The sequence below is a fragment of the Anopheles bellator genome, chromosome 1 (assembly GCF_943735745.2).
Source record: "Anopheles bellator chromosome 1, idAnoBellAS_SP24_06.2, whole genome shotgun sequence".
In the NCBI taxonomy this organism is placed as follows: Eukaryota; Metazoa; Arthropoda; class Insecta; order Diptera; family Culicidae; genus Anopheles; species Anopheles bellator.
The window spans coordinates 51184784-51206699 of record NC_071285.1 but is presented as its reverse complement, the minus strand read 5'-3'; the positions used below and the strand labels follow the sequence as shown (position 1 = coordinate 51206699).

Genomic DNA, 21916 nt, shown 5'->3' with positions numbered 1-21916 from the left:
GCACATGTTGGGGGCAACTTCAGTGGGATGCACCAGGGGTTGGCAGTTTTTCTTTTTGTCCTTAGAAAACCAGACTGAGCTCTGTTTATTGAATGTACTTCATAGTTAGCTAACCCGTGTTTATAGTTTCTTCATTGGCTAGAGGTAAAAAATGGACGTTTGAGTAGCGGCGTGCAGATGCCTTAAAACCCACAGGAAATCAGGCTTTTCCATAAGCAATCTACCCTCAGTCTTACGGAACTCCTCGAATCCGTATTATTATACTTGAACCAAAATTCTTCTCTGAGGCGATTATTCCCAATGGTAGTCACTCTACTAAGAGGTGTCATCAGCCGTGGGTAACCCACTGACCACCTTAAGGTATGGAAGTCCAGCTTGAGCAATAACATCGAAATGGCTAACATATTTGTAAGGGAACTGTAGAAGTTTTCTCGGGGCCCATCCTTCCGTCGAGTTATAACATCATATGTCAAGATTGTGACAGGCACGGCGGAGGGATGTTAATGGGCTAGAGTAAATTAATTTTTTACAAGCCGTGCGAACATTGCCGGGTGCACAATCCGATCCAGAAGTCCGGTTCCGACGGTTGTACTTGCGATGCGATTGCATAATTGAAAAACCTTCTTTTTTCTGCTGGCAACAACACACGGGCGTGGCACTTTGTTGTGGTGTCTTTTCGAGTGTCATTTCGTGCTTAAACATCCTTTCCAGGCCAGCGCTGGCGCCTGAGTTGGACTTCCGGTTTCCCTTTGCGCCGTGCACCGTTCGAATATTAGCCGATTTACCCAAAGCCCGACTCACCGACTGATTTCGGTGGCTCCTTTGTTACCGTAATCCATGGGAGCTCTATTTTGCTTACCGAAGCCTACTATTCGATCGGTTACCAGGGTAGCCGTGAACGTGAACGCGGTGGATTATGTATTGAGGTGACCGGATTTCACGCATGGGCTCTGGCTCTCATTTCATGTGCCAAAACCCGGTCCCCTAGACCCCTTTCGAGCGGGGATTGTGATGGATTATTGTGATTGATATTTTTCTCTTTGCTACCGAATCAGGGGGCCCGATGCATTGCGCTGTGGCTCCTGATGGAGTCCTCGGTACCCGGTAACGAGGTGTTTGGTAGGTAACGGTCCGGCTTACGGATTGATGGCCGTCGGATTTGGGCTGCTGCGGAGGTTTCTAATTGGATTTGTTCGTAGTCCAGGGTCCTTTAATGGGTGTGTGGTGTGTGAATGTAATAAATGCATTACGCTGCCGTGCCCATTGTGCATCCACAGGGCGTGCAACAGGACAACAGGAGATCCATATTTACCGTGTGATTGATGTGGATGGGCGAGAAATGGGGATGCCACCCGGTGCCGGGTCCGGCGTTCTTTCGACCAACACTTACCCGGAATGCTGCCCGTTAAAACACACACGAAACACGCTAACCCCGTGAAACGCAATGTGAAATGTCGAACAGTGACGATATTTATTCGCAAGACAGAGAAATGTTTCCCATTCTGATGTTTGTGGTGTGATTGAAATTCGGAAGATTTGCTTTTGCCGCCCTTCAGGCCCATCTTTTTTCCCGTCTCTCTTCGGGCTTAATGCTGCCAGTATTATTTTTTAAATCCTCTTTACAATGATGGTAGCAATGGAATGGAGTTCTTAGCGGAAGATTGTACATATAATCGTTCAAGTAGCTCGGTGCACCGGTTGCTTATCATTGGATTAAGTAAGGTTTTTTATCCTTTTATCGTATCATATTGCAAAAAGAGTTAGTATACGTGAGTGATAGACCTGCCTATTAACCCGTCCGTTTCGTGTTTCGTGTGCATCCTTACGGCTGAGCGTCAACGAAAATGGATACCACAAAGAGGATTCTACTGTTTCACCAGAACTGTCGCTGTGTTACTGTCTCTCAAGCGTAACGTCATTCTATTTACAACTTTTCATTGTAGCATATTTCGGGGTAAGACATTTAGTACCTGTTTTACTGAGTGAGCGTGCAGCTTCATTGACTTAAACTAGAGTTCACTTCCCTTTCGGACACCAAAAAACACACACTGTGAAGTCAGCAGAGGGAGAAAGCGTCGGGGTTTCCGAGAATTGACGGACTGGCCGGGGTACTGTTTGACTTGGGTCTTTGTGCCAGTAACTAGTGTCCTTAAGAGTCTGATAGCAATTTTCTTCTAATTTATCATCGCCATCACATATCGCGCTAGAATGTGAGCTACCTGTACGTAAAAGTAGAAGAAAGCAGAGAGCGTCTTGTGGGCGCTTCATTTTGAGGAGCCTACGAGCCCCAAAGCTGTCCAACTGAAACGCTATATTCCACTGATCACTACATCCGAAGGATCTGGTTCGAGTATTGTTCATTGTATTAACATGAAAGGTGGTGGGTTTGGGTTGGTTCCTGGTTTGCAGTGGTTCTCAATTTACCATCAAAACGCCACTCTTCTCAGCCACATCGCTACTTCGCAACTAACGGGCCGAGGGTTGGAATGCGCCAGCGCTTTCACCTGTGCCGTGTCTCGTGTTTCGCTACAACATCCGTATCTTATCCGCCAATAATGACTAGTTTACGATACTTTTCTTATCATCGAAAAATGGAGACGATTATTATTTTACGAGAGAAGAGATAAAGAGAATTATTTCACTATCTACGAAAAGGGGTTTCTTTGCTAAGTGTTTGCTGCGCTAATTTAGGACCATTCTATAATTGAGCCGGTGGTTGAAATTTAAAACAAGTAAAAAAGAAAGGCAGAACAGAAACGGGCAACCTAGCTGCTGCGAATGGCTACGGGCGGTGCTGTGGGGCGATACACAAACGTGAGGTTTAAAATTTAGTTTAAGGCCATACGCTGAAGGCAGTTACAGGCTACCTTTGCGCCGATGAATGGTTAAGCAGAAAAAGTACCGGCCACGCAAGGAAACGGGTTTGCCTCTCATCGACCTTACACATCCCACCGCGAAGAAGCAAACTTGAGGTTGCGTTGGCCACGCGGTTCCGTTTCCGGCTGGACTACAGTAAAATTGGTAACACTTGCCCTCACCGTGGGCCGCATCATCCCTCGACCGTACACCGGATGTTGTCACGTGTCCCGGCGTTTCTACAAGTCTTTACTATCGTTTTCGGTGTAAATATATATTGTCAAGTTTGTGGGTTTCTCTTTCAGTGCATCTGTTGAACCTGCGTCCGGCTGCGGCCATTTCATTTTCTCATGGGCACGGGTTTACTCGCCAAGAGCGCTAATAATGCGACAAAAGGAACTCTACTAAATGAGACTATCTTGAAGCCCACAACTCTACGGTGCCTTTCAGGCCGCCTGATCTGATCGGCACGGGTCGTAGCTTCACGTTGCATCACGTGAGGCCACTGTCTTGCGCAATCAATCATTGTCGTCGTCGAGTTTTTCCTCCCGACGTGCTCCCGACGTGCTTGTTTATGTTTGATTTTCTTCTCACATCACATCCCGATAGCCAAGTCATCGTTTCGTGCTTCTCATTGATTGTTGTCCCCCGATAACGTGGCCCGAGCACGGGCATCGAGCCGTTTGTAAAGTCATCACTTTTCACATCCACATCACATCCTCTCGCGCGAGGTACAGGAAAAAAGGTAAACATGGAACATGGGGAGTTCTGATTATGGCATCGGTGTCGCTGACACAGGTTTGCCCTTCGCCGACGGTGACGGCATTAGCGAAATGGGCGAAATTCAATAAAACTTTTGATCCACCGTCAAAAAGCTTAACCCAAAAAAGGGACGTGGTCGGTTGACTGATGCCGCTTAGGCAGGAGTCGCTGCCTAGATCCGATCAAACTTCCGCGTGACGTCACCGAGGAGTCTTCGGATAAATTTAATATCATAAACCATCGAACCTTTCGTCATTGACTAATGGGTTGACTGATCTCTGTCTCTCCCGCCGGTAAATGGATCCCCGGAAGAAATGGTGCCGAAAAGCCGAAGATCAATCCAATTGCACTGGATCGACAATTAATTTTCTACCGGACCCGGGACGAATCGGTTTCGAAATTAGAATTTGGCTTCGGTGGGGGGACTGTAGGAGCGAGCCGCACACTCTCTGCACTAATCTTATTCGGTGTAGTTCTGGCCACTTCCTTACCGGAGCGCCACCGGGCTGGGACGGGGTTAGTCAAAGTGTTCGTAATTCGATTTCCGGCACCCGGATCTTGAACATCCGAGGCGATACCTTGGTCCGGCCGGTTCCAACCGTGCGTGCATTTGTGTGTGTCCAAATCCAATTTTTCTTCTTCATCACTCTCGCCGGAAGTGGTGGCTCACCGGAATCGATTGTTCTTGTGACGGCACCGGGACACTCTCCGAACGGGGTCGAGTGAGTTAGTTTTTGGATCGCCCGAGCGTCGGGCGCTTGATTTGATTAGAAAATCACTCAAATCTCGCATCCTGAATCCTTTGTCGCATTTTGTTTATTTGATTGATCGCCACCGGAAGCCTAAAGTTACTTTTGGGGGTTAAGTTGATTCGATTCGACGAGGTTCCGGGTTAATGGGTTTCCGATGGGACCGTTTATTTGATTGAAGGCTTCAGTAGGGTCGGTTGCACTTTGTTTAATCGCATTTCATTCCGACTCTTGCTGCCGCTGCCGCGAAAGTGTACGGAAAGTGTTTAAATGAAAAAACACACCCGGAACCGGGGCGACTATTTATTTTAATTGAGCCCGCCCCGGGAAGGCCGACACCCGTGAAAGAGGCTGCCAACCGATATGTTTAACTTGCGCCGGAACCGGTAGTTACTTTTTTGCGCTTGCTTCAACCAGCGACCGGCATATCGATACGTGGCCAGGACTAGCATCGGAACGAGGGGCAACGAAAAACTAATGATAATGAAAGAAAAACAATCCGCCGGCCACGAGCAGTCAACGACTCCTGGCTCGAGCGTGTCCGTTGGGAAAGTTGCTGCCCAGTTGATTGAACTTGACAATTCGCCTTCTCGATCTCCGCTCCGCGGCGGACAAGAAGAAGTGGACTTGAAACTCCTTTCCAGTTCGGTTTGCTTTGGCGCCTTCGATCCGTTTCACCGATCCACCGAAAAAGGACACCGGAGACGGTTTTTAATTAAAAATAAAATCCAGCCAGCCAGTTTGGAAGTTTTTCGCGCACACAACACAACTTTCATCTCGCCGTGGCCCAGTCTGTGGTGTGCCGTTTGGCCGTTATCCGATCACAAACAGCGAAGTGCAGCAACTAATTTATGTTCCCGCTTGCTCCCGGGCTGGGCACCATTCTGCGTTGGCCATCCATTGTGATTTGTGTAGTCGAGAAAATTGGTCTTCGAGACGGTATGACGTCACCGCGTCACACTCTCTCTGTCGCTCTCTTTAAATAGTGGACAATGGCGCCTTCGCTGGTCAATTTCAACCTTCCACGTCCACTTGGGCCAAGGATCCCTGGCTCGGCGACGAGTGATACGCGATCTATTGTGCCAGTTTGTTTGTTTGTGTCAATTTAAAAGTTTCGTCCGTTAATTGCACGTCCGCCGTCTGTCTGCTCGGTGTCCGTTTATTGAGTTCCCCTTTTTTTCGTGTGTGCCCCGCTAGTGAACAATCTGATGTGATTGGTGTGTATGAGTCATATCGAGTGTGTATTTTGTACCTTTATGTTATCCTCGTCGGTGTCTGTGGGCGTGTGACCCCCTCACGGTTGTCGCCCACATGTCGGGTCGCGTGTCCTGTGTGCCAGGCTCGCCGAGTCTCGTCGGAAGAATTTTAATTTCAATTAACTATCGATCTAATTGGATTGGATAATTTAATTTCATGGTGGGATAGATCGTTACGGGCCGCGCACAGGGGGCCTACGTTTGTTCCCTATTGACAGTTACTGCCGTGGCACCGCGGGGACCGCGTGGCGCATGGCGGACCCCATTTCACTAATTAAACTTGCGTTATTTGTGCTTATGTTTTATAATTTCTTTTAAAGCTTCAGCATTGCAAACGATAAACATACATAAGTGGGCAGTGTTTGCCGAGGTACCGTTTCCCGGAGTTTTCCACCCGGAAACTCCGGAGGATAAAACGAGAGCTGAGCGGAATTGAGGGTAAGAAAGAAAGTCGCTGTTTTCGCGAAGCTTCTGCAGTGCGCCGTTCGGTGTTTGAGCTGTGTAATTGACTGTGTCGGTTTGCACGAGCACCACTCACTAGCAGAAAGGTAAACCATTTTATAATTGACGTGTAGGTAGAGAGCAAGCACATGGTCCGGGCGTACCGATTGACGTGTGCGCAGTGACGCGGTGGCTACAGTTTTTCGCTACAGAAAGGCTAGCTTATTTGTGATCGAACAGAACATTAATCGTATGAGCCTGCGTCATTGTATTTTATTGTTTATCGTACTGTACCTCTGCAAAGTAAGGAAAATGAATAGAACGAAATAAATGGAACAAAACACACAATGAAGGCGCAGGATCGTAACGGAATTGGCCGGAATGTTCAGAACATCACAAGAGAACGTGAGAAAAAGGAACTCGCTGCAAAAGGGGCCAAACAGGCAGCGAAAGAAAGGAAAGGTTTGATAGCTTAAGCAAATAATAATAACTTACCCGCAAAGTGTACCGCTTATGGAATGGATCTTTCTCTCTCTGAATATTGGGTGATCCCTGATCAATGATCGCTACGACATCTTCTTCGACAGTGTTTTCGGAACCAAGGAAAGCGAACGGGAAGCTCGAATGAGGAACAGTTGAGAGGCTGCTGCCACGTTGCCCCGACGGAAGACGATCCGGCCGGCGGAACCAATGTTTGATGAGAACAGAATGTAATTTCTCTCTAGTCAAACGAAATGAAAGAAATAAAGTGAAATGAACCAAAAATCGGAGAAAAAAAAACTGAACGCAAAACTAAACCCAAATGAAATAAGTAGACGCAGACGCAGTGTGGTTTTGTAGTTTTTTTTTTCTGATGTGTGTGAAATTGATTATTATTCGCTCTTTCGTTTCGTTCGAGTTTTTTCACCGTTGATGCCCTTCACTTCACTTCAAAATGACTCCTTCACGCCGGGTTCGCCGGGTTCTCGCGCCCTTAATTTGCCTTGCCTCCTTGCGTGTCCCTGACTCCTCGTGCTCTCTCTCTCGCGCTTGCCGCCGTCGCCACTCGCTCAAGAGCCGTTCGTTTTCTGTGGTCGCCTTGCTGTCTTTTGTACCGGGGGGCCCCCCACGGTCGGGTGGACCCCGGCATTCCAATAAACATTTTTGCTGCTGCGGGGGAAAGGGGAATAATGCGGCGCGCGGGGGGCCATTTAAGGGGCGTGGGGGCGTGGCGGGAACTTGGTTGCCTGCTCGCTGGCAGGTGGCCGTCACAGAAAAGGAGAAATACATGCACCTTTCTCGACTTGTTTCACGCTTGTTTCGCGCTTGTTTTGTTTTTGGTTGCCTTTGTTTTGCTGTTCTGGTTTGTTTGTTTGCCTCTTTCTGCCATCTTTTACTAGCTAGCAATAATTGTAATAATCATCTTAATTCACAATTGTCAATTGTATTTGTTTCATTTGTTTGTTTATCCTTTCTCTTGCTCTTCGGTTCAGTTGTGTGGAGTTTTGCGTGACTTTTGACTTTGAGCTTCGGGAGCTCGGGTTTTGCTCTAGTTTTTGCGGTCGGGTTGTGGTTTGTCGCAAGAGTTTGTCGGGCCGATTGTGGTCAGGATCCGATTGGCATCCTTCTTTTGGCGCGCGCGTGCGCGCGTGTGTAATGGGGTGTGTACCATGCTGTTTGCCTTTGCTTTGGGATGTGGTTGTTTTAAACTTTACGTTATGTAGCATTAGAGTTTAGAGAAAATGGTTTGCTGTTTCTTAGTTTTTTTTCCTATGTTTGTTTTCCTTCCCGCGAATCCCGCGGCCGCAAGCTTGGTTCCTCACGCTAACCCTGCCGGCGACGACGGAGAGGAGAGGCGACGAAGAATGGCGCACCACCACCCAGCAGGGTGCCTCGCCTAGCGGTCTCTCGGTGTGCTTATCTATGTACCGGGTTACCGTGTGTCCGTTGTGCCCCTGTGTTTTTCCAATTGTTTATTCCACCTCCGGCCCGGGCGAAAGCTGGCGCTGGGAGTCCGGAGTCCGACGGTGGCGCCCCGTGCTATCAAATCAAACGCTTCCACCAAACACTCGGTGGCCCACCACTGCAGCCAGGGGTGCATGTGTGCGAGAGTGAGTGTTTCCGGCACTACGGCAGACTTGGCAAAGTTGTCATTGTTTTTGTTTCTGTTCATCTTCACCTTCGTTTGCAACGTACGAGCTCTGTTCGCTTTCCGTTCCCCATTCTGTTTGGGTTTCGGTTGTTGTCTCCTCTTCTTCCCTCTTTTTTTCATTTGCTTTGTTCAGTTATGATAAAAATTAATTTATAATAATTGTAATTTATTATCATAGTATTTTTAAATATTTGTTTTACTTTTTCCTTTCAATTATTTAATTTAAATTTCAATATAATTTATATTTAACTAAGATTTGTTTCTCTTTCTTCTTCTCTCGTCTCGCATTGTTTTTTTTCGCTTTCTCTCTTCCGTCTTCCTTCCGTCCTTCATTTCATGTCGGGCTGCGTGTCTAAATGTTTCTCTCGTTTTGCGCTTCCGCTTTCGGTGTTTTTTTTGCATCTCTTGGTAGCATTCTCCCTCCAAGTTCTGCTGCCAATTTCCAGTTTATTTTATCTATTTCTCCAGCATCGGAGGCATCGGCTGGTGCACTACACTGCTCCGGCGTTTTCCTGTCCACCGTCCGACCTCCTTGCTGCCTGCTTGTTGCTTGTTGTCTCCTGCGGCTTCTTCTGCTTCGTCTCACATAATAGTTATATATTTATAATATGTTACAAGTGTGATTTTTCTTCGAGTGTTACACAGACGCTGGGGCGCTGTGTTTTCCATTTTTTTTTTCTTTGCTTATTAATTTGGTTGAGTTCCATGAATTGAATTGTGTTTGTGGTAGCGTTAAGTTCTCTTAAAATAACGTGAAATTGTGTGTGTTTGTGTCAGGCTGACAGGTTGGTTGTGAATAATTATTTTCTGTTTGTTCGGCTTCTTCGGCTTCTCCATTCGGCCTCCATCCAGGCCAACGTTTTTCGTTCCGCGGCTGGAATATGGATTCGCTGGTGTGCGCCACGTGCCGCCTTTGGGGGACCATCTCGGGGATACTCGGGGGGGTTTCTCGCGCGTCTTCTGCCGCCGCCGCACACAGCTACCCATCGTTTCCGCAAAATCGTGTAAAATCATCCAAAGTTTCATCTTCGGGTTTCTAACTTTTTCTGGCGTTTTTTCCTCATTTTAATTAGTTTTATTAATATGTTCACCGTCCTTGCTGGCCACCGCACGCACGTCGTGCTGCTCGCCCTAATGTTTATTGATTTCGTTTCCTGTGTACAGGGGTACAGCTTTAAAGGTATCGGCCCTCTGTGGGTGCGTGCGTGTCTGTGTTTGTGTGCTCTATATATGCAGTTGATGGGGTTCGAAGTGCTGGCGTACCGCGTACGCGCGGGAGTGCCGGAAGTGGGTGACGGAATGAAGGAAACGATCGAGAAATGGGTGCCAGCTCCCTAGTCTGCTTAGGAATGGGTTTGCGGGTTGGGTACGTTCCTTATGTCTTACCCTATAATACCAGGCGTCCGTAAGGGTGATTCGACTATTAATGATGCCATTGATTTAGAAGATGCCACGAATGCCACTTGTCCGCCGGTGTGCGACCGACACGGCGACGGCGACGGCGGCGACACTCCGGCACCGGCGGTCGGTTTGCCACATTCATTTATTTATTTAATTATATGGCCGATTGTGCCAAACTTTGGGGCGTTTCCACACACGGTTCCTTCGTAGCACACTTTCGCCCAAAGCCACACCTGCTCCCCTATTCACCTCTCTCTCTCCCTTTCTCTCTGTCGCTCTCTCTGTCGCTATCTCGTTCGCCCTCTTTCGCCATGTCTCTAATAACAATTATTGCGTTTTCACCTTCCAGTTTTTCTTAATATTTTCTCCATATCTATTTCATACAAACATCAAGTTTTCGAATTTGGGAAAAATTCAATTACTATAATAAATTGTTGTGTGTATGTGATTTCTTGTTTTTTTTTTGTTTCTTTTTATATCTTAGTTTTGTTCAGCTTGCTGCACAGTGGGCAGCTGCTTATCATTGTATTTTGTTTTCTTCTTCTTCTTCTTCTATTTCTTCCTGTTCTCTCGCTCTAGCTCGCTCGTGTAAAAGGAAACAGCAATAGAAACGAAGAAGAAACAGTAAAAGTAACTGTGACGATTAAAAGTGGTAAAATCTCATATTTATATGATGCTGCTGCTGCTACTGCTGTTTTCTTGCAGCCCCGATTCGGCCTCGGTTTGTAGTTTTTTCTTTAATTAGTTTTTGTTGGTTTTTCACTACGCGGCACGGCAGCTTCGTGTGTCTACTTGCGCCGCTGCTTGGTGCCATGGGGTTGCAAAAAGTGGTTCTTCGGCACCATCCACCACGGTGCGGCGCGGGATTGAACGCGCCCCCGACGACGCTCGGGGTGGATTTCGGTTGTTTAGTTGCTGTGTGTAAGTGTTTTTGTTTGTTGTTGTTTTGGGTTCAAGATCTACTTCATTTCATTGCTCCATTGGTTGCCCGTCCACGCATACGCACGTCGTCCTGTAAACAGTGCCATCCTCAGTGGTTTCATTTTCTCTGCTCAGCTCTTCATTTTTGTCTCCTCAATTTGTCTTTAATAAATATATATATTTATATGTATATATATATATTTATATATATATACCTAAGACCACTAGCTTCATTTGTTTCACATTATAAAAAAAGTTACATTATTCTTAATATGCTTGTAGCAAACATAATAATTGTTTAATTATTGTTTAGTGTGTGCTGTGTTTTTGCGTCGGCTATCAGTCATCGTCGTCGTCGATCGGTCATTCGTCCTAGGTCCTTGCGTTGAACAGCCAGCCCATTGCGTCAATTAGCCCGCCGTCTCGATGCCTAATGCGATTCGATGCCGTGTAAGGCGACTTTTCTTGGACACCTGGCTGTCTGTCTGTCTGTTTGTCTGTTTTGGGTTTTCTCGTCCGCTAGTTCCACGAGTGCTGTCGTCCCGGTGTTGTGTGCTTTCCTTTTCGTTAAAGTATGGTAGATTTTTGGTTCTTTCGAGTTTTGGTTTCAACTCCACTGCACCTTCTTTTCGCTAAGTATTTGTTCCTTCCTGTTGCCCAGGCCTGTCAGCAGGCGGGCCTGGGCCGACCTGGGCCTGCCTGGGCCGACACCTCCAATTGGCTCAAATTCAAAAAGACGTTAAGTAAATAGTAATTATCCATAATAACAAAGTTGGTTTTCCATGAAACAAATTGTTCGTGTAGCTCATAGTTGTAAACAATGAAGTAATATTTTTTCCTTAAAATACGTGTTTGTGTGTGTGGGTTTGTTTTTTTTGTTGGTTTTTCTCGCCTCTCTGTCTCTCTTTTTAGCTTAGTATATCGAGTTGTGTAATATTTCTGCTTCTTCACTTTCTCGACACGTTCGCCCCCTACAGTGTCACCGCGCTGTGTTCTTCACGCTCCATCCTTCCCTATCGCTAATTGCCTTCGTTTGGTGATAAGTGTAGCATGCGCTGTCATTCGCTGGCTGTCTGAGGGGACACGGACGGGCACAACATAAATGGGATCATCCCGGAGAAGCAACGCGCTGCCGACGGACGGCGTTGCTAACGGTGGTCACTGCGGTTGCCGCTTCCTCTGCCTCGGACACCGTCGACCGTATCAACGTATCAACGGCAACATAAACATTGGATGGAAAATAGAAAAAAATAACAACAACCACCACCAGTCCTATCACTCCAACACGGCGTGGTTCCTGGCGTCCGGGATTTTAGCGTTGCATACCGCAAACTATTCGCAAACTGTTTCTTTTTTTTTGCTGTAGCTCACAACAATCTTTCTTTGTTTACCCTGGTATGCGCGGCCATAATTGGCTCGTTCCGACCCGTTCTAACTATCCACCGTGGCCCGCTGATGATGGTTCACTTATTGTCGCCGTCAGCCACCAGGCGTCTCCACCAGGCTTCTGGGCCATAAGCCAACCAACCAAAAGGGCCAAATAAAATGGCACGCAAAAAAAAACGACTGCAAACGGCACAGCATGTCACAGCATGGCCATGGCCGACAATTTTGTGACAATTTCGTCGCGCGGCCACCGCTTTAATCGACCATCGCTCCGAGTACTACACATGTAATGCTCCACCTGGTGCTGGCAGTTTGTGGGGTAGTTTAAATGTTAAAAAACGGACACAAGTCCGCGAGTGCGTGCCATACCGCCCTCGGAGCAGGCCCTCGGTGTCAAACAATTCTGGTAAATGATACTGCGATTTTTTTTTGCTACTCAAAAATGTGACGCAGAGCGCACATAAAGTGGCTTCTTTTTGTCCGCTTCCCCCGAAAAGTTCTCACCAACACACGGAGTTCCTGCGGCGAGCACCGGCACCAGAGGTTAATTAGTGTAGCCACGGCTCATTATCTTTCCATTATGCGGGGTTTCTGTCGGTCGCTTTTTTTCATAGGCAAATTGTCAGCAGCAAAGCGCATCCTGATTGCATCATCGTAAAATGCATCGTAAAGTGACCGCACGTGTGTGAGAGAGAGAGAGAAAAAAAGAGTTCCAGAAGAAGAAAGATATTGTTTGCTGACAATCGATAGTATAGGAACACTCGCGTGCGAGTTTTTGTGAGGGGTCATTATCGTGAATTTACAATTTTTTTCTCGTTGAATACGATGCAGAAGAGCTCGCAGCATCGAGCCCCCGGGTGTCCGATAGGCAGCATATTTTTGAAGCCACCGCTCGCGTTCTCATTTTACAAACCCCTGCCATCTGGTGCTGATCGTGTTGCCGTTGGCCACCGCTGCTGCTGCGTTGTTGATCGTTGACGTCCGCTGTAGTTGTTGATGTTGTTGTTGTTGGCTACTGTTGTTTGCTTCTCCCGCGACCTCCCTCTACGTCGAGCTGTCCGTGTCCTGTCGTGCGCATTACCACCCCCCTCATTGCCAGCCAGCTGCTAACGCCATCAAACCCCGGTCCAAAGTACTAGCGATGGTGATCAAATATTGCTTAGTTTATTTCAATGGTAGCCATTGGTAAACGCCGCTGGAATTAGCTGGCCCTGGGAATTGGAAAAGAAGAGGGAAAAATCGGAAAGAAAAAGGAAAATGGTGAGCAATAATGGTACATGAAAGCGGACAGGAAATTGATTCGGATTCGGCGCTTGGAACGGGCACACTGTGAAATTAACCCGCTGAGCTGAGTCTGATAGATACTTCTACCATTTGCTTTTTGTTTTAAATGTTGTTTACTGTTAGCTTTCGTCAGATAGACAAGGGGTAATTTCATAACTATCTATAAAACGATAACTATCTGAGTAGATTTTTTATGGTTTTCTTGGGGCTTGTAACTTTAGTATATTGTTTGAAATTTTTTGCAGTATTAGACAAACGTTTTGTCGTTGGTTTTTTTAAGGTACCATAAATAGTCCATTGTAGTCAAGTAGGTGGCTCACCCGTAGAGGATTCGCCTGTGCTGCACCGATTCATCGGTTTCGGATGCGAAAGACGTCAGTTTTGAGCCCTAATACTACTGTGGCTAAATAATAACGATAATTTTCTTATATCCCTCAAAGTAGTCTTCAACAGATACAGTTGTGTCAACGTTATTTTTTCTAGTTTTCAAAAAGTGCTGCAAAGTTTTCTTCCGGTGTAGTCTTCAATACGTTCTTCGTCTCACTTTCAAGTTTCGAACTGTCAATTTACGATTTTGGAGCACCAATTCATTAATTTTACTGATGCGTATTTATCAATTGATGTTGATGGTGGTCCTGGCCGTCGTGTCTCGTCTGCTCAATGGTAAAATCTTGTTTCCAATCGAGATTGCTCACCGAAAACCTTTTGCAACATTTTTAATCCTGTTTGGCAGCAGAAATTTCATTTCACACGCAAAACTTAATGGAACTGGCGTTGTGGAATGGCTTTTAATATTATGAAAAACGAAGAATTCACCTTAACTGTTTACTAAATTTCCCCGAATCGCAAACACTAATTAGTATTTTTGGTTACAAGTCCAAAATCAAAATTTCCTTTACTTTCTGGCCACAGAGTTTTTGGCATAAACATATTAACTGAAATTTGAAATTGAAATTAAAATTTACTTTGCCTAAATTGTCTAAATTTCTCTTTTCTGCTTGGTTCCGATTTGTTCAACTCTTACTTTAGGTCTTAGTAACTGTTACTTTCTTATTGATATCCTAATCGGCTATTGGATGGGTGCTACTTTCTTTACTCGGTCATCGGATTGATCATTCAACAGCGGCCAGAACAGGACAGTTTCGGGATGGGCAGCACTTACCGGACTGTAGTTTAACGGGGCACGACTGACGGCGATCGCCGGGAATCCGGATGGTTGCGGGCTGGTCGCTTGAACGTATCCTACGCTGTCGGCCGCGCTCGAGCTGTACATGTCGATCGTCGGCCCGGGCGAGTTGGCGTTCGGGAAGCCGGCCGCGGTCCGGGTGGTGGTGGTGTGTGGCGACGCTGGCGGTCCGAATCCTTGCGCGGCGGCTGCGGCGGCGGCCTGATAATTGTTCATCACTGTGTGGAGCACAGAAAAACGGCAAATTCAGGCACTCCGTTCGAGCAGCTGGTTCGAGCTCTTCCAACCACAACTTACCCGAAAGGGCCTGCGTCAGCAGCGGTGTGTTGTTGTTTGGTGTCAACTGTCCATTTGTGATGTCAACTGTAAGGGTGGGTGTGTGTGGTTGGGAAAGAAGAGCAAAAACAGAGAAAAGACCGATTGGATTAGTAAACCCGTTTTCTGGGTGGCAAACGCGTGAAGCATTGTCAAACGCGGCATCGAGCCTCTAAAACGCAGTGATCATCAGCAAATTGGTAATAAGATAAGGAAAGTAGAAAACGAAGTTGACTTAAAGCAGTTCTAAGGTGGGACTTGGGACGAAATGAGTATCGAACGGGGCCCCGTTGGGGCGCCGCCACGATCCGCGTTTCCCAAAACCAAAGACCGGGACCGACCGAGTCCGGGGTGTTGGAGCAGGCGTAAAGCAAATGAGTCGTCAGCGTCATCACGCCCTCCTTGGTGTGCCCTACAAGGATTCATGTTTTGTGTTTTCATCCCGCGTTGCCCTACGATTGCCATTTTATCCTTACGCTCATCCCTGATCCCTTACGCTCCCGGTTCAGCATCTTAAACTCTAGCTGTGGCCGTGTGACTCGTGTCTCGTGTTGCTAGCGGAAGTTGAGGGAAAACGGGTGAAGAACGAACGCTAGTGTGTCTCTGTGTGTGTCGTGTTACGGGTTACGGTCTGAAACTAAAAACTAGCTAAATCCGGGCGACCGGGCGACGGTTCTGTGAAGTCTAACGGAATCGCCTCAGACCGTGCTGGCGCCAACGCGGTTACGCGCACTCTCTATTTAACCTACTGGAGCGCCCGTTGGGGTGTCCAATTAAACATTATTTACAGTCGGGGGCCCGAGGAATTTTATCAATCCAGCAAATCGCGGCAGGACCTTCGGCGACAACACGAGGACGACAACGACGGTGACGGTGACGATGGCGACGGCAACAAACGACAAACGCTTCGGTGCGTAATTATTATCAGTCCGGGTGTCTGCTCTCTCTCTCTCTCTTTTGTACGATCTTGGCGATTAGTTTCACATTTGTTTTTCCACGTGCCGTGCCGGGAGAAAAAATCGTTTTCCAATCCCGGGTCTCGGCTACTCTGTAAAAAAAAGCGGGCGACAAACTTGGTCCTGGCCGCCGATTGCTCGGCGGGCGACAGCGAAAAATCTTTGGCTCCGGCGTGCGGCGTGAGTTTGTTTTTTGTTTGTCGGAAAAGTGAACTTCGGGCAGAGAGAGTGAGAGAGGCAGCACCGGGTATTTATGGGAGGAAAATATCACCCTGACCACCACCCAAGACCCCGGGCGCCGGGCGCCGGGAAATTGAGCAAAGAAAATAGTCATACTTTGGGAAATCGGCAAATAACAACAGACCGGTGGCGCCGGGAAACTTTTGCCCGTGTCTGCGTCTTGCGCGGCGCAAATGCAACACGCACCGTGTTGCCTCGCGCGCTGGTGTGTATGTGGCCCCTAAGTTTGCCTTTGATCGTGCAGGAGTTCTGCCGCCAGGACACACACAGTCGGAAGCTGTACCCCGGGTGGGACTGGCGCCCGCTGCCACCCACTGCACGGGAGGGAAATTATTTTAATATACTTAATGTAATGCGTTTACTGCTCATTGGCTACACCCGGAGTTCTGGCTGATGACTTTTCCGGTGTTGCGCACAGGGGGACGGGGACCGGGGGGGGGGGGCCCGGGCCACGGCCCGTTGTACGGTGACAACACTCAGTACCGTCCACCGGGGCTCGCTCCATGGGCATCGCTTTTATTGTGTTGTGCGGAAAGTGCACCATAAATTAGCTGGTGGAAAAAGTTTTTCCGTTTCCCGGCCCCTGGTGGTGCCGGGAGAATCCGGCTGGTCGTGTTTTTCTTTTTTACCGCGATTTTCGCCGTTCACGAACGTTTGTTAGTTTTTCATTTGCCGGGCTGCCCAAAGTGTGCGCGGTCAAAAACCTCGAAAGAACTCGAACACCGAGCGTATCGAGAGTTGAATTAATTTTTCTTCCTCATCTCGGCGAGTTTTCCGAATTTGTTTTTGGTGTTTTGGTTTTTTCAGCCTCTCTCTGGCCGTTGGATCATTTGCAAGCGTTTACCGTCCCGGTGTGGCTGGTAATCAGTTTCGGGATCGCGGCATTTTTGGGGGGGAAATAAAAGTTAGTGAAACAGCTGAAAGGTACGATGTGTCGTGGTAATGCCAGCGAGCGATCATTAAAAACACGGCCCGAAACAACGCGATTGGCACCCTGTCACGAATCACAGGGCGCAAAAGGCGGACCACTGACATTTCGATTAAAAAATCGCCAACCCAACGTTGGAACACAGAGCGAAACCTGGGAAGTTGGCAGCCCATTTGAAGTTTTCCTTGAGTCGCCATCAACAAGGCACGCGCGTGGTGTCACCGTGATGGGGTGGCCCGAGTCACGCGACGGACTCCACTCGCCGAGAACGTGGCACCTGGGCACTAGCTGCAAACGGAGGAGCTGTCGCTATCTGTCGCCGTCGTCGCCGTTGTTGTTGGTGTCGATGTCGACGTGAGGCGATTGGCTGGATCGAGGGGTGAAGTTGTCCGAACCCATCCCTAGTCGTAGGAAAAGTAGAAAAAAACAGCTCTCGGTTGGCTCTAGCTCTAGCACTAGCTACTAACTGCACGGGGGTGGTAGGTCTTACAGTAGGTAGCTAGAACCAAACTCCTACAGTTGATGTAGTGGGGCGGGTGCTCGATGCTCTCGATCACTGCACGGGAGAAGTAGGCGGTGGTGGTTGTAACAGTAGTAAACTAGATACGAGAACTCGGAACGGAAACGTTAAACGCCAAACGCAAAACGAAACTCCCTACCACGCTAAGGGTGCTCTCGACTGTCGGGTTTTTGTTTGTTAACTTATTTACTGTAGCTATAATTAGAGACCTACTACTGGTTCGCTCCGCCAGTGCGACCACTGACCGGAACCGGATATCTACAGACAGATAGAGAGAAAGAGAGAGAGAGAGAAGGATAGAAAGAGGGGGAGAGAGACCTTCACCGCGGTTCACGGTGAAGTGAAGCGGTTTCTGGTGTCACCCTGTAATCGATCCAATCGTTAAAGACAGCACCGAAGGATCGGTGACGGGTTGTGGACGAACAAGGCGACGAGACACATTTGCTTCATCCATTGACACCCAACTGTACACTACTCTCTCGGTTGCCGGTCGGTTTTTGGATCGGTTTTGGGAAAATTTTATTGGCTCGATCGTCTGTTTCCGGGGTCGTCTGTGTTAGAAGGGCTTAGAAACGATTTCCATCAAACGGTAGAAAAAACGGAACGTGAACAACACCACACACGCTAATCGAAACTTCTCTTTTTAGTTATGTAGTAACCAAACGGAACTCTGTCTAGTCTGCGGAGAACTCTAGTCTAGAGTAGTAAATTGGAACATGATCAACTTTATGGCGTTACGCTACGAATGAAATGCTATTCTAATGCTGGGTTGATGAATGGTTACTGTTGTCCCATTGGGATGTGTGTGTGCGTGTGTTAGGTGGAGACAGACAGACAGAGAGAAAGCGAGAGAGAGAAAGAGAAAAAAAGCCTAAACAAAGTAACAAGAGTTCTTAAGGCGCTCGCCAAAGGTTGGCGAATTTGGGCATTTTTTAATGATAATTGAAAATTTAGTTCGACAAAGTCGAGGATCAAACTCCACACACACAGACACACGTCAAAATACAAACACACAAAGGCACACATTGTAACGCAATAGATGAGATAAGGCTGCACTATGGGGGAAAGGCGGTCATAAGTCAATTTCAAAAACTGGGGTTTTAGTCATACTAGCCTAAAGTAGATAAGTTATCTATGGCAAATCCGAATTTTAAGCCTTCCATGTTGTGTAGATTCCAAGAATTCACCTCTCAAAGTCAAAAGAATGATAAAAATGGCTCTTTGAAAGCAACTTTTATCAGCTACTTTGACGCGATCGTTAGTACAGTTTTGCATCGGTAATGTTCCCAAATTATTCATCATTCGAAAGGTTATTTTTCCTTCTTTGATATGAAATAATAAAACGTTTATGTTTTGCATTGCCAGTACATTTTTATCGGGAATTACTATAAAAAGCTAGCAAAAAATGCAGTTTATCAACTTTGGTAATGCAGCAAAATTTTGGCGCGCCTTGGTGCAACTAAAGTAGGCGTTACGATCAAAGTTTATGCATATGGAGGCGCTGGTCTTTTTCAGTGACCCGAAAAATAATTGCTTCAAAATTCCCACAAACGGAATGGGTAAAGCTCCTTGACCATTGCATATCTTTTTTAAACTCACAAGGCATTCGATTTGTAGCAGAAATTGGATATTTGCTTTTACGGTAGTGTTTTAAATGTTTGTGGTGTAATGCAGATTGCATACTTAAGGCGTTTAAAAACCCTAAAATAACAAAAAAATACTGGAACGCGTGGAAGATTTGTTATACTGGAACGCGTGTATTGCACATAAAAAGTTGAATTTAATCAAAATACATGCAAATAAACCAAAAACGTAGAAAAAAGTCCATAGATTCTTCCTAAAAACAAAGATGTCCGCCTTTCCCATACAAATTCCCCACTGTGCGGCTGGTTGGTGTTCTAGGCTAATGACAGAGTGTTGTATGTGTGTTTTGGTGTGTAATCATGTGGTTTTTTCTTGTATTGTCTGTGTTAAAACTAGTAAACGGCAAAGTAAACTCGAAAAGTCACGCTCACACACCGCAAATGGTACGCAAAGGGGTGTTGTTATGTACGAAGAAACTATGGACGGGAAACACGCCCGCTCGTTGGCTACGTTTTTTAACGATGGATTGACCTATCAAGAAACGATCGGCGCCGTTTGCTAACGCCGTCGCACACGCTCTATTCTAGGTTAAAGGAAAACTCTCGCTACTACGGTAGTAAATCCACTCCACACAAAATCTGACAGGCGGACTATTTTCTTTGCTAGAGGCGACTAACTGCAGGACTCTACGCGCAATCCCGGTCCGGGACGAACACACACAAACACACACAGATAAAACACTCGCACGCACTAACTGCGCACCGTTTCGCTATCCATAAATACTGAAACGGCGCCACGCGGGGCTCCCGGACCGGATGCGCCAGGATACTTTCGCTTGCCGAGGGCTTACAGGTGCCCGCGCTAGGCTGCATTCGATACGACCCGTTAAAATGATTGATTCGGGATCTCAAAAGCACTATCTGGAGGTGGAGTGTGTATGTCTATCAACACTTACGAGGTACGGGCACTCTGTCCGCGCTCTGTCTCTCTTATCGCTTATCGTCACCTGAGAACCGAGCGCGCTTCTTCGCCTGAATCGGTGTGGAAACTTCTAACATTGATTAAAAGTTGGGGTTGTTTTTTCCCCTTTTTTTCGGTGGCTTAGTCCTTCGAACACGCTGCAGAACGTCGGCCCATCGGAATTGCTTTCGGTACATTTGGTTTCTGTTTCTTCCATCTGTGTGTTTTCGTGGTCGTGACAACTCCTCCCTCGGGATGCTGCAGCTTTTTATTTTTCCGGCTTTGCTGTGTTTGTGTTGCTCTTTCAGCAATTGATTTGTTGATGCACATCGCAATCGCAACCCAAACAACTCGTCAACCAAACCGGGGCTGTCGAAACGTTCCCCAAAACTATACTTTTTAACCCACGAACGAGCGTTCTCGAGAAGCAAAACAAAAAAGAAAAATCGGCACATCAAACGTCATCCGGCACGTCAAACATTTTCCGCAGCCAAACAGAACAGAAAGGGGAAAAATAAAACACCGCGCGGCACTAGCGGCAAAAGTTTTCGCTCGAATCAAAGAGCTCCGCCCGGGTTGACAGAGCGGGGCAAAGCGAACCAGCAAACCGGTAGCAGCCATCGATTTCACCGATGACTTGATGTCAATTTTGATTCCGGTTTGTGTGTTGCGTTATTGTGGGCCCGTGTTGTGCCAAGTTTGCCTTTTGCTCGGTCGGGCACAAAGTAGGCCCCGGCCTGGGTGAGTTTGATCTCGCCGCCGACAACGGCGTGCCGACAGTGCCAATCACGCGGGAAGGATAACCGGAAACCCGATAGTGCGACGGGCACATTTTGGGGTGTCCATTTTCTTGCTCAAAAAAATAATAGTTGAAACACGCTTCTTCCGGGCAGAACCGCTGTCTGCCCGAACGCATCTTCAACTTTCGCGAAGGAACTGAAAATCATCAACCCCTCGTGCCTGACGTGCATTGTTGGCAAAGGTTGTGCCGTCGTGAAGAGTGAACTGGAACACACTGTGCCCAGGAAGTTCGGACGTAAGTAAAATCGGAGGTTCGGAAGTTGGAGGTTGGATGTCTGACAAGCCGTGTCTGCCTCATTCTTTGGAAAGCAAATGGAAGGTCCTTTAATAATATTATTTTTAGCGCTGCGAGATTCACCTTAGGCAGAGGCAGTGTCCTTTGGGCATTTAATGGTGCTTCATGTGGATTAAGAAATGGGTTCCACCAAGACACAACCCTCACCGGTTGCCGGTTGCAGCCGAATCGTATCCGTTACGGGGTTCCTCTCGAGAAAGTGAATCAGTTTCACCGCCCAACCCAACGCTCCTTCATTACATTAATGATCTCCTGCCGTGTGCAGGAGACTAAGACTTCCCTTTCCGAGTGTGGTGGAAAAATCATCGAACGTTCCGCGCCCGGTCGGTTGAAAAGTAATCGGATTCCAGCGTGAGAAATCCCGTAAATCCCGTGGCGGTGGCGGAAAACTTCGCCGATGCACGGGTGGAAAATTTATCTTATCGGGGTGGCAAAACTTTGCCACCCCCAGCGGGGAGCCCCGGCAGGTGAGCGGATGAAGAAGCAGCCGGTGGCATCAATATTTCATCGAAAACTCTCGCCGTAATTACACGACGACGCGGCGCGCATCTTGTGCAATACGCCGTCCCATATTTCATTTCGGCTCCGGTGCCCGCGCCGGGTTGGCGGTGGAGCTCCAGCTCCCGCACCAACACCCGGTCCAAAAATGCAAATTCCGCACTCGGCGCAGTGATGTAACATTCCGCCGGGAGCGCCAAGGATTTTAATGAAACACTCTTTTTCCATCGAATCGGTGTGAGGTAACCGTTACGCCGTTACGTAACCGACCTTTCAGGCTGGGTGAGTTTCCACCCGGCACCAGCACACCGATACGGTTCCACTGGCTGTCAATTATGCCATCGGTCGCTCCGGTACATCATATTGAGTTTGAGATGCCCTTCACGGTTTGCCGGGAACGGTCTTGTCTTTAACCGACACTTGGGCCGGCTAAGTTTGGGTGAAAC

The 21916-nt window shown here is 47.5% G+C and overlaps 1 protein-coding gene across 1 annotated transcript in view; it reads right to left on the bottom strand.

Annotated features, from left to right (window-relative positions):
- Positions 1–13072: 13072 nt before the first annotated feature.
- Positions 13073–21916, bottom strand: part of LOC131211011 (RNA-binding protein Musashi homolog Rbp6-like) — a 279444-nt gene continuing 270600 nt past the window's right edge. The window contains exons 8-10 of the mRNA XM_058204350.1: positions 14671–14736; positions 14350–14591; positions 13073–13114 (exon numbers count right to left, since the gene is read on the bottom strand). Of these exons, the coding sequence (XP_058060333.1) occupies positions 13073–13114; positions 14350–14591; positions 14671–14736 (350 nt within the window). The remainder of the gene's footprint in view (positions 13115–14349; positions 14592–14670; positions 14737–21916) is intronic.